Raw genomic sequence first — 11907 nt, forward strand, 5'->3', positions numbered from 1 at the left:
ATTTCTAATAATGTAAGTCGATAGTGTAAAGACGTAAGTAGCGCTAATATAGTATTATTTTGTTGTACTAATGTGTGTATGTATATATATATATATATATATATATATATATATATATATATATATATATATATATATATATATATATATATATATATATTGGAGTGAAGAAATCGCCTTTTGCCACGAAGATAAGATAACGAGTCCCTTCAGGACGGTTTAGTGGTTAACGCATGAGGTGCTGTCAACTTGAGATCTGCGGTTCGAATTTTGACATAATCGAGATAAATACCTCCTTCATGCACCAATCACTATTCTAAAGGATAATAGTTACCCGTGATTTACTTCTTTCATGTTGGCCCTAGGACGAGTTGATGAGGGTACTAGGGCGAATTCAGTCCCCTTTTGCCAACGAAAATAAGACAACGTGGAAGGACCAACATTTTTTTTCCCTTCGGATGGATAGTTGGTCAGTGTAGGATGATATTATCATCATGAAATTTATGAGTCAAATCCTAATTAATAATTGGATGTCTATCCTTTCTATTATTCAACTACTTACGTCAGTAATCATTCATGATTTTTTTTTTTATTAATATAAAGATAGGTCGATGAAGACACAAATCATCTTTTGCCGTAATGGGATAAAGGAGGGTTTGGTTTCATCTTTTAGTTTTAAAAAAAAATATACGTTTTTTTTTTTTCTGGAATCACTTTTACACCTTCTCTATGTTTTTTTAAAAAAATAATATCTCTTTTTTTAAATAAATGTGAAAATATCAATCAAATACTCAGAAAATCAAAATAAAAATAACCAAAAACTCTGCATAAGATTCTCCTCCTTTCATTATTTTTATTAATTATTTATTTTACCATAATTTTTGGGTTCTCAAGCATGGTTTGACTTCTCTTCGTGTTGCGGCTGTGATGAGTTGCTGATTTGGTTTTTTTAATGAAAAAATTATTATTATTTGTTTAACATCGAGGTAGATTTCTCCAGATGGAACTCGTGTGTCTGCCAAGAAAAGATCTTTACTAAATGACAAAAAAATGGTCTGGCTCTAGAGAACTCATTAATATATATATATTTTTAAAAAATTATTTGTATTTGCAATTTAAAAAAAAAATAGCGGGGTAGTCATGATTAGGATGATAATTTATTTATTCGACTTCAATTATGACTCATCTAATCTTTGATTATAATATATGAATTCTATAAATATATTGTATCCAAGGAGGAAAATGTCGTAAAGAAATTATATTATCAGGAACAAACTTAGATTTATATTTAATTAAATATTAGTTATCCAAATTTAGTTAAATTATTAATATGCAAATATTTGAAAAATATAAAATTATTATAATAACATGTTTGGTTTAGGGTTTGATTTCAAAAAACTATGCCGCATTCAAATTACTCGCGGTGTCGAGCCGTTTTCGTGGACCTATAGAATTTCTTATACGCGTAGATGGTGGTAGAGGAAGACAAGGATTGTTTATATTTGTTTGATATAAAATCAAATAAATAAATTATATTAAAATGGCATAAATGTTAATATCTTAGAAATACTGTCATTTATTTAGTTAGGAGCGGCACGACAATATTAAAACGGCACGGCGTGGTTCACCTTCGACTCCGTGGCAAAGTGGCAACTCGACCAATATTCTTACGACTCTCCTCAAATCGCTAAGCTCCGATCCATCCTCTTCATCTTGCTTCAAGAAACGGTTCTGCAGTTCTCACTTCTTCATCTGGTAATCGATCGTTCGTTCTTATTATGTTTCTTGAATCAGATTCTGTCGTGTTTCGACCTAATTGTGGGTTTGGTTTTTTTTTTTTTTTTTTTTTTTTTTGCAGATTGTTGGAGATCGTTCGCAGTTTTCGATTGATGGAAGCGGTGGCGAGCCTCCGATCTCCACAGATCCTCTATAAAAATACTGGCTTTGGCCGGAGTTCCTCCGTCTTCGCCGCCCATCGGATCGGTTTCCTGTCTTTCGAGTCCAAAGCCCGTCTCGGATTCAAGGTATTTGAAATAGACTGATTTGATAGATTATTCGATCTATTCATGTGATGAATTTTGGCAGGGGCATTTTCCGATCCATTTGTCAAAGCATGGACAGCAACGATTAGCTGCGCGGAGGAGTATTATTAGGGCATCATCGTCTTCCTCCATGGAGGATTCATCGCGGATTGCTCCCCTCCAGCTGGAGTCGCCAGTTGGGCAATTTCTATCTCAGATCCTTGTCAACCATCCTCATCTCTTACCTGCTGCCGTCGATCAGCAACTGGAGCAACTCCAGACCGATCGCGAGGCTGAGATGAACAAAGAGGAGCCTGCTCCTTCGGAGACTGATATTGTTTTATACAGGTAAAATATTTAGTTTTCTGGTGGAGAAATCCTATTTTTTTTTCCAAATGATTGAAGAGATTCAGGTTTGCCTTGTATGAATTCTTAGCGAAATTGATATTCCTGTATTTGGTTGCAACATAAATTTGGAAGCTATTCAACCAGAATCGTTACTCCCTCTCAATCTTTAGCTATTTCCTTATTCTGTTTCATGGATGCTTATTCTGATAGGCTAGAATTATTATTCGATGAACCAAACAGAGGATTAAGGATTTCCAATCTCTGTCAATTCAATTCTGTGAACGAACTAAGGGCTAAAACTGTTGGAAGAGATTTATGTACTTTCTTCATTTTTTATAGGAGAATTGCTGAGGTCAAAGCTAACGAGAGGATAAGGGCACTGGAAGAGATATTATATGCATTAGTTGTTCAAAAGTTTGTTGAAGCTGATGTTTCCTTGGTCCCTGCAATATCTCAATCAGATCCTTCCAGCAGGGTTGATCAGTGGCCATCCCAGGATGAAAAGCTTGAAAAGTTACATTCTTCTGAAGCTTACGAAATGATTAAGAATCACCTCGCTCTTATACTGGGGCAGCGGCTGGGTGACTCCGACTCGGTGGCGCCTATTAGCAAGCTTAGGGTTGGCCAAGTTTATGCTGCTTCTGTCATGTATGGCTACTTCCTCAAGAGAGTAGACCAAAGATTCCAACTTGAGAAATCAATGAAGATTCTCCCCTGGGGATCAGATGAAGAGGAGAGTGCTACTAGGCAAGCAATCCCAGATGAGTCAAGACCATCCACTCGAACAGAATTAACTCTTCATGAGGCATCATCATGGTCTTCACCAGGCTTTACCCAAGGTGGGCTTGGGAATGGAATGAAACCCTGTCGGCTGCGGTCCTATGTCATGTCCTTTGATTCTGATACTCTTCAAAGATGTGCTACAATTAGATCAAAGGAAGCCTTTAGCATAATTGAGAAGCACACTGAGGCTCTGTTTGGGAGGCCTGAGATTGTCATCACACCAGAAGGAACTATTGATTCTTCCAAGGATGAGCTCATTAAGATCAGTTTTGCAGGTTTGAGGAGCCTTATCTTGGAGGCTGTAACTTTTGGATCTTTCCTTTGGGATGTTGAAACCTACATAGATTGTAGGTATCATTTTGTGACTAACTAGTTAATCCACTGTTAGACTTGAACGGATTGATGATATGAAGGTGCAACAATTTCCATAGGTAGTGTTCAGATGGTAGCAATGACTAATGTGAGTTGTGTAATTGTCAGGTCCATCACATAGTAGATGATCGTTGTTACTTCCAGCTATTTCGGTAATATCGTGAGGTTATTACATATAATACGGAATGCATTGTGTTAGGTACTTAGGTCCCCTATTGCTTGTTCAAGATGCAAATCTTGTTCTTACTAAAACTTTTATTGTTTCTTAAATAACTGTTTAGTATTGACTGAATTTTATCACAAGCATTGGAATTTATCTCTTTCATTTTTATCAAATTTATGCATGTAACCTGCTCTCTTCTTGAAACATATTATGATATATTTTGATATGTAAGAACTTACTTTGTTGTTATTATGGATTGCTTGTTGTCATTCCCTTGTACTAAAAAAGGTGACATTTGTGTTGGCTAAACAGCACATGTGATGTGGTGAAGAGTGCAGATCAAACATCATCACAGATTAGAGGTTGATTAATGTACTTATCAGCTTGATCCACAGCTTTGTCCAGCCTTCTTTGCAGATCAAACAACATCATCACATGTGATATGATTCTTTAATCAGATGCTAGGTAATCAATTGTTGTGATGGATCTAAGTATGATCCGATATTATTGAATAGTCAAAGTCACAAACTGTCTAGAAATTAATCATAAGGTCAGATACGCTTGCAAACTCATAATGTTGATGATGCATTCCAACTTAAAAGTTCAAAATGCTGATTAAATTCAATTAGTTTTTATAGTATGCATACCTAACTGATTAAATTTGTTCATCTCTGCTTTTACGTTCGCTTGCATTTCTTCACTGGATTAGTTTTTGTCTAGTGTTCCAACTGTTTTGTAGCAAGGCTTGTGAGGCAAAAATCATATTGTCACTTCATAAGAATTATTTGTGTTAGTTTGATTGTTGAACAATCACAGTTTTATCCTTAAATTGATCCAAATGTGACTGTGTTTCATGTGATAATAAACTCTGTTTGATCTAAATGCCATAATTGACTCCAAGTTATTTCAACCTAACTAGTTGAAACGGCAAGTCCTATTTAATGTCAATAAATTAAAAAAAAAAAACATGATAAAATTTGCGTTTCAAGAGACTTAAAATACAATCTGCATTACCCACGTAAAGATGCACCTACTAGAAACATTTGTCTATTGGCTTAAATTAAGTTGGTTTCTTAATGTGATAATAAACTCTGTTTGATCTAAATGCCATAATTGACTCCAAGTTATTTCAACCTAACTAGTTGAAACGGCAAGTCCTATTTAATGTCAATAAATTAAAAAAAAAACATGATAAAATTTGCGTGAGACTATTCAAGAGACTTAAAATATAATCTGCATTACCCACGTAAAGATGCACCTACTAGAAACATTTGTCTATTGGCTTAAATTAAGTTGGTTTCTTAAATCATTCTCAATTTCTGAGAAAAAACAGCATCTTTTATTGGAATCCTTTGTCACAATCTTTTGTAAATATGAAAAAACAAATGGCATGCTGAAGAGAACTTCATTGAATGGAACCGCTACGCTGTTCTAGATTTCCATGCCTTCGATAATTTTCTTGAGAAATACCGTGCAGCATTAACACCTCCAGTAGCAATCAGTCCAGATATCGCTTGCCTTCCACTAGACATCATCACAATACGTCTCGAAGTATTTGTCACAAGGCTAGCAGCTAACTCTCTGGAAGCGACGATGTTACAGGGTTTCACAATTCCTGTAGTAGCACACACCTTATTTTTGTATGCGTAAAACAACATTAACTAAAACACTTATATCCACACGGTGAGGACCATTACCTTCTGCATTCATCTTATGCTTCAAGCTCAATTGGCTTTGGATGGCCCAGGGAAGAGAACATAGGTGATTGTTCGTCGCAGATGAGCCGCAGTCCTACTTAATTGTCAGTATTGCTAAATCAATAACCATTACCATTAGCTAAAACATTGTCCAATGCGAACTATATATAACAAACAATAATAAATTAGCTAGATGAACCTTACCCTGCCCAGTGAATTCTACCTAAATGTTATGTCGCTAGTGATGCCCATATCTTAGATCAATTTTAGCTGTGTTAATTAGAATTCTCTTTGATGATCCGTTTCTCTTACTGCAGTTTCAATCAATTTTAGATGTCATTCCCCTAGTTTTTTTGTTTGTTTAACATTCAGATGGTAAGTCATTTGCTAAGGGTTCTATAGAAGTATAGACAATTTTGGAGGATAGACGAACATAGGCACTGGCCAGGGAATTACATTGGATGACATTAGATCTTCCAATGGACTTCCGACAGATTACCAAACCAACTGCAGAGAACACTCAACTCTCGGGTTAAAGTCGAGGCAACAAGAAATCTCCACCTTGCACTTATTCACTCCACTTTGATCCAATCCTTCCGTACAATCTCCACTTCAACTCAAACCTTTCACATAAACTTTAGCTTAGCCCTTGACAATGCCACTGCAACTGTCTAAACCCAATCAAGAATTATCCAATTGTTTGCAGCAAAAGCTTATGATCCTTGAATCTTATCCAACTCACCTTGAACAGGTTGCTAACAACCCAGACAAACCGCACCCATTCTGGTTGAACGTTGCTCACTTGAGTTGAGTTCCACATACCTTGGTCAGGCTAAAGCCAGTTCGAGCAACATTAACCCAATTTTGGTTCTCTCATTCCCACATGCCTTCTTTCTACTATAGTCAACAATCTGCATTTCACCATATCCAGAAGAAATCCTATCACCTTGACCTCCTCTAGCAGCAGTCTAGCTCACCACCCAAAACTAAAGTCTGAGTTGAGATCAAAATCCTAACAAACTTAACTGTCATGACTTGATTGCATCTGTTTTGACTGCATCAACCGGGGCTTCAAAATAGTGGGGAAAAAATCAAAAGAGAGAACAAAAATATATGAACTCGAGTTTGCACAAAACTTTAACTTGGGATAGTGAAATTATATAGAGTTAATGAAGAAACCTGCTCGAATTTATCATGGTGACTCTCCAAAGTAATTTTGAGTAGCCCTTCAGATGCATACTCTTCTAGTATTGGCTTATACATAGATTGGAATAATGTAAAACTCCCACGGATTATATTCTTTACCTGGAAATCAAACATATATCACAAGAAAGTCAAAATATGATCAAATATGGTAAAACAAGAAGTGGAAATAAGATTTTTTATTTCCAATTGACTTGTAAAAGAAGTAACTATTTTTCCAGCAACACATGGCAAGCAAACAGAAGCATTGGTAATAGGATTTAAACATGAATCTATAGAATTGCCGATTCCACTTAGAATGGCATCAACTGTAGAACTGAGCTGACATTTAACATATATTATGGAGTCATAGATAAACATTTCAATGAGTGAAACAGTGTATTTCACTAACCTTATTCTTGTCCTCTGCAAAAAGCATTCTCAAATCACCCTTGTAGGAGAGACCACAGATTGTAGCATATAGATCTTCCTAAATCATGAGCTTAACAAAAAGGTAAGGAGATTTGCAGGGAGAAAACGCCTATCTTGGAAACTAAAAGAACATGTTGAAATGGTAAAACCACACCTCACTAAATTTAGCTGGCAAAAGGAGGAGTGAAGCAGAAGTTGCTGCCTTCAAATTAAGCAAGTTGACCTTTCGTATGTCCCAGTTATCAACTATAAAATGAACCTAAGGGAGAAATAAACTTTGCAATTACATATACATGTTAAAGGTGTACTAAACAATTATTATATGAATATATGCTCAATCAAGTATCTAGAAGAAAAATTCTATTAAAATGATAAGGAAAGGAAAAGTACACTTCGATGAATTCAGAAGCATCATGAACTACAAAGGTGATATACAAAATAACCTAATTAGCATCTACAAACGGTTGTATATATAAATAGAATCGCTAGAAAGCAACATTTAATTAAAGCATATGATTGTCTGTGTTTCATAAAAATAGCTGTTTCATAACAAACTACAAAATCACATGTATTTTCATCTTTTGAAACTGTACTACCTGTGAGATTTTTTAAGACTTAGGATGCCGCCATCATAGCTTGTCATGATAATAGCACAAGTATAGAAAATGTCCCACCTTCTGAAGACATACTTCAGATAGTCTTATCTTTAAAGTACAAAAAAAAAAAAAATCCAGAACTTGATTTAGTCCTCTCGTCATCTTTGAGCAGAATTTCTTACTTGTATCATGACATACAACACGTATCATAACAATAAAATAAGATAAAATTTATTTAAGCATAGATGATGATATAGTAGGAGATAAAGCTCAATGACGTACACTTAATGGGATAAGACTTGGTTGTTGTTGTTGTTGTTGTTTGTGTCATGACATACATCTTGCAAAAACAGCACAAAGAAATGTACTCAATATATGTGCAACCAAAACTAATTCCAAAGCTATGCTCCTTGCTTCAGTCGACTCATTTTTACTGCATGGCATGCATTTACAGTGAACTGATTTCTACCATGCTAGATTAGACAGACTTTTTGGAGTTACTAAAACTCAACTTACATTGAAAAACACAAGGTAAACAAAGAAATTGTGAATCTCTCTCATCAAAAGTTAATTACTTCAAATGACCCAGATCTACAAAGATCAGTGGTAGTGGAGGAAGGATCATGAGAATGCATTACATAGTTTCACGCGGACCAACAAAAGAAAATGAGCAAGAAAGTATCATAGAATATCATAAGGACACAAAAAAGGAGATGAATGTTAAGTCATTGATAATGAGCCAAGTCGCAAAATAACCAAGAACCACCTCAAGGAACGACATACAGGTTTCTGCAAACGGCCGCTCAGATAAAACCTATTCCATGTCAGCACATCCATAGCCAAATCATGCATCCGCACGACTCCATACTTGATATTCTGTCAAATACTGAAAATTCAAGAGCAAAAAGAAAATTCCAAGCACAAAGAAACTTGAAAACAGCAAACCAGACAACCTTGTCCCTCCACACCACAAAGGGGTTGAAGTGCACGCCAACGCCAATTCTGTCAGCAACCCAGTTGACCTAAACCCCAAAGAAATCACTCAAATGCGCCGCACCTAAATAAAACCCAAGATCCCATTCCCAAGCAGCCACAATCGAGTATGTGCTCAAGGAAACTTACCGCCGTCGGCCCGAGCCGGGCCATCCATTTAGAGTAATGGTGTCCGTTCCTTTCCAAATTCTGGAATTTCACTCAATCACAATACTACTGAAAGCTGGATTCATTATGCAACCAGGAAAAAAGATTACAAGGATACAAGAACGTACTTCCGCGTGCCATTGTACAGGGTCTGCAACGCCCAAGATGTAATCTACCATGGAGGTCTAGAAAGTTCCAAAACAGGGAGATTGAAGCAGCGACCTAAGGAATCAAAGAAGACGAATTAGGGGGGTTTACCTTGTCCGTGTTGTTGGGGAGGAGGGAGGATCCGTACGCACAGCAGAAATCGACGGGAGGGAGAAGCTCGAGGGGGCCAGCGAGTTCCGCCGCCCTTTGACCAGCTTCCATTGCCTCTTCAGTAGGACGAGGCCGCAGGAGAACGCTGCCGAGACGAAGACTGGGTATTTATAGAACTCCGCGACAGAAGAAAGGGATCCTTCAGCTCTAGGGGTTTCTCGGCGACGACCTCGACGAGATGGATCGATTAATTGGTTCGGGTGTACGATCAAACTCTGGCTCGGTGAACCGGTCTGCTGACTCGACCGTCTAATTAAGTTAGCGCTCTCGATCAGTTGATGTCCTTTGTTTTTAATTCATTTTTTTAATATTTTACCGAACAGTAAATAATCCATCTTGGAAACATTTGCATGCACTAATTAAAAATAAAACTTTAAACGCAGTTTAATAAAAAAAACTTTATTTTCACTCCTCAAATATAATTGATACTAATTCATCTAATTACCTTAAATATTTTTAGTATAAAAAATTAAAAAATAAATATAATTCTTCTTAAATTCAATACATTAAATTAGAATCTAGTATATTTTTTATTAAATTAAGCACGACTTTTTTTCCATCTTAATTGGATGGAAAATATATTAGATTTTCTTTAAATGATGCTCAATTGGATGAAAAACATACTAGATTTTCTTTAAAGGATATTGAATTTAGGAGGAATTATATTAAGTAGGAAAAAAATCGTGCTCAATTTGATAGAAAATATAATCGATTCTAGTTTAAAATACTGAATTTAACTGGAATTATACTTATTTTTAGACTTTTTGTACTTAAAAAATATGAGGAGAAATTTTGATAGAAAATATACTCGATTCTAATTTAACGTGCTAAATTTAAAAGTAATTATACTCATTTTTAGATTTTTTATACCTAAAAAATCTGAGAGACAATTAGAAAGTCGTGCTCAATTTGATAGAAAATATACTCGATTCTAGTTTAAAGTGTTGAATTTAATAGGAATTATACTCATTTTTGGACTTTTTGTATCTAAAAAATATGAGGGGCAATTTTGATAGAAAATATACTCGATTCTAGTTTGAAGTGCTGAATTTAAGATAAATTATACTTATTTTTTGACTTGTTGTACTTAAAAAATCTGAGGGGCAATTAGGAAATGATATTTGTATGATAGAGTTGAAGCAAATAAAAAAGATGATAATCCCAGTTAGCCTCATTTACTATCTCTAGGGATGATCAGCCCGACCCCACGGAAGTTTACTACTGGTCACTAGGGTAAATCGGGAAGTGCATGCGGCGACCAACCCAGAAGCCCAATATCCTTTAGTTACACTCTCCATTTAGAGGAAAAATTCTTGTAAATACGTTGTAACTGGAGTTCGAACCGTAAGTACCTGGGTGACAACCTGAATATCTTACTATGATACCATAACCCCATAAACGAATTGAAGTAAATAAAACTTTACTTACACAAAGTGGAAACAAAGTTTTTTTATATATAGGGATTACATATCCATCTTTATATATAATATTCAAATACAATATTTCAAAAACACCTCTTTATGCCTATCAACTAATTTCATATATCTAAAAAATTCTAAATTATTTTTAAAAATCTTTTTGAATATGTTTATGCTCTCAGTTATGAATTTAATAGCGTTAATTGAGAACTTACATAAATTTGATAAAATTTATCACATTCTTAAAAATATTCACTCATCAACACCAATAAAATTTAGAACTATTTTGATTTAAAAATTATAAATTTTTAAAAAATTTTAAATAGGATAGATGTTGGATTCAATTAAAGTTTCATATTAAAAAGATTTAATAAACATCATGAGTTTAAAAGGAAATAGAATATCTTAATTCATTGTATGAGACATTTTGGGAAGAGTCCAAAAGTAAAGCCATGGGTCTAGGCTTAAAGTGAACAATATCATGTCATTGTGGAGATATGCGCACATCCTTTAGGCACAATAATTAGTATTAGAACTACAGATTTTGGACAGTTTGGCAAAAGCTGGAAAGCCAGTACATGTCAAAGTCATTAACAAACAAGCTATATTTTAACTTGAATTATTCGGGTTGAAGATGGCAGAAGGTACTGATCTGAGCTAACATATCAACGTATTCAACCAGATTGTGAATGATCAACTAGAATTTAGCTATTACTTTGATGTGGGGTAAGGAAACTCTCAAATTAGAGAAGATCACAGGTGCGTTGCTAGATTTTCACCAAAGGAAGAAAATAAGGCTCCTTCTAAGTCGAGAAGGAAGAAGAGGCTCCTTCTAAATCGAGAAGGAAGAATGTGATCACGTGCTACAAATGTGGAGACAAATGTTATATCAAGAGAGATTATCCAGAGATAAAGAAATATGTTGCAGAAAATAAAGGTAGTTCGGCAAAGTCTTCAAACATAGTTGAAGAGAAAAATTTAGAGAGCGATAATGGAGATATGCTATTAGTTATGTAGAGTTCATGAGAGATCGAGAAAGTGCGATAGAGGGGAATGGGGAATATATTTTTTATAAAAACTCTTTTCTTTTTAAATGTTTAAACCAAAGTAGTGTAGCGGAAAAATAAAGAACACGATTCGGTTACTTAGTTTGGAACTTAGGTCTACTCCTACTCCAAGACCCGTCATCCTTGATCGCACCGTTAGATAATTCACTATAATTCTTCTTTCTGAAACCTTCAGAAAGAAGCAATTCGTACAATGAGTAATATAAGATAGTAACAACCTACTATCTTATTGAAACTAAGTACAATGCAAGCAATATAAAATTATACCGACAGTAGATGAAAGCTGAAGCTCAGTCGACACTTGATTGAAGTAGTAGCTTACTTGAAGATGAAGTGCAGAGTAACAGTACGAGCAGCTTTGCACAGAGAT

The 11907-nt window shown here is 35.1% G+C and overlaps 2 protein-coding genes across 2 annotated transcripts; one reads left to right on the forward strand and one right to left on the reverse strand.

Annotated features, from left to right (window-relative positions):
• The first annotated feature begins 1594 nt into the window (after nucleotides 1-1594).
• LOC121975925 (UV-B-induced protein At3g17800, chloroplastic-like) lies at nucleotides 1595-3878 on the forward strand. The gene is made up of 4 exons (XM_042527859.1): nucleotides 1595-1755; nucleotides 1859-2024; nucleotides 2086-2369; nucleotides 2709-3878. Exons 2-4 carry the CDS (start codon nucleotides 1890-1892, stop codon nucleotides 3523-3525), a joined length of 1236 nt encoding a protein of 411 aa, XP_042383793.1. The 5' UTR covers nucleotides 1595-1755; nucleotides 1859-1889; the 3' UTR covers nucleotides 3526-3878.
• A 1068-nt stretch (nucleotides 3879-4946) lies between these two features.
• Nucleotides 4947-9209, reverse strand: LOC121975926 (phosphatidate cytidylyltransferase, mitochondrial-like). The gene is made up of 10 exons (XM_042527860.1): nucleotides 8993-9209; nucleotides 8863-8919; nucleotides 8717-8776; nucleotides 8548-8616; nucleotides 8378-8470; nucleotides 7153-7257; nucleotides 6979-7056; nucleotides 6564-6689; nucleotides 5385-5478; nucleotides 4947-5302 (listed from the first exon to the last, which is right to left on the reverse strand). The coding sequence occupies exons 1-10, from the start codon at nucleotides 9101-9103 to the stop codon at nucleotides 5109-5111; spliced, it is 987 nt and encodes a 328-aa protein (XP_042383794.1). The 5' UTR covers nucleotides 9104-9209; the 3' UTR covers nucleotides 4947-5108.
• Nucleotides 9210-11907: the final 2698 nt, after the last annotated feature.

The sequence above is a fragment of the Zingiber officinale genome, chromosome 4B, assembly GCF_018446385.1.
Source record: "Zingiber officinale cultivar Zhangliang chromosome 4B, Zo_v1.1, whole genome shotgun sequence".
Lineage (NCBI taxonomy): Eukaryota > Viridiplantae > Streptophyta > Magnoliopsida > Zingiberales > Zingiberaceae > Zingiber > Zingiber officinale.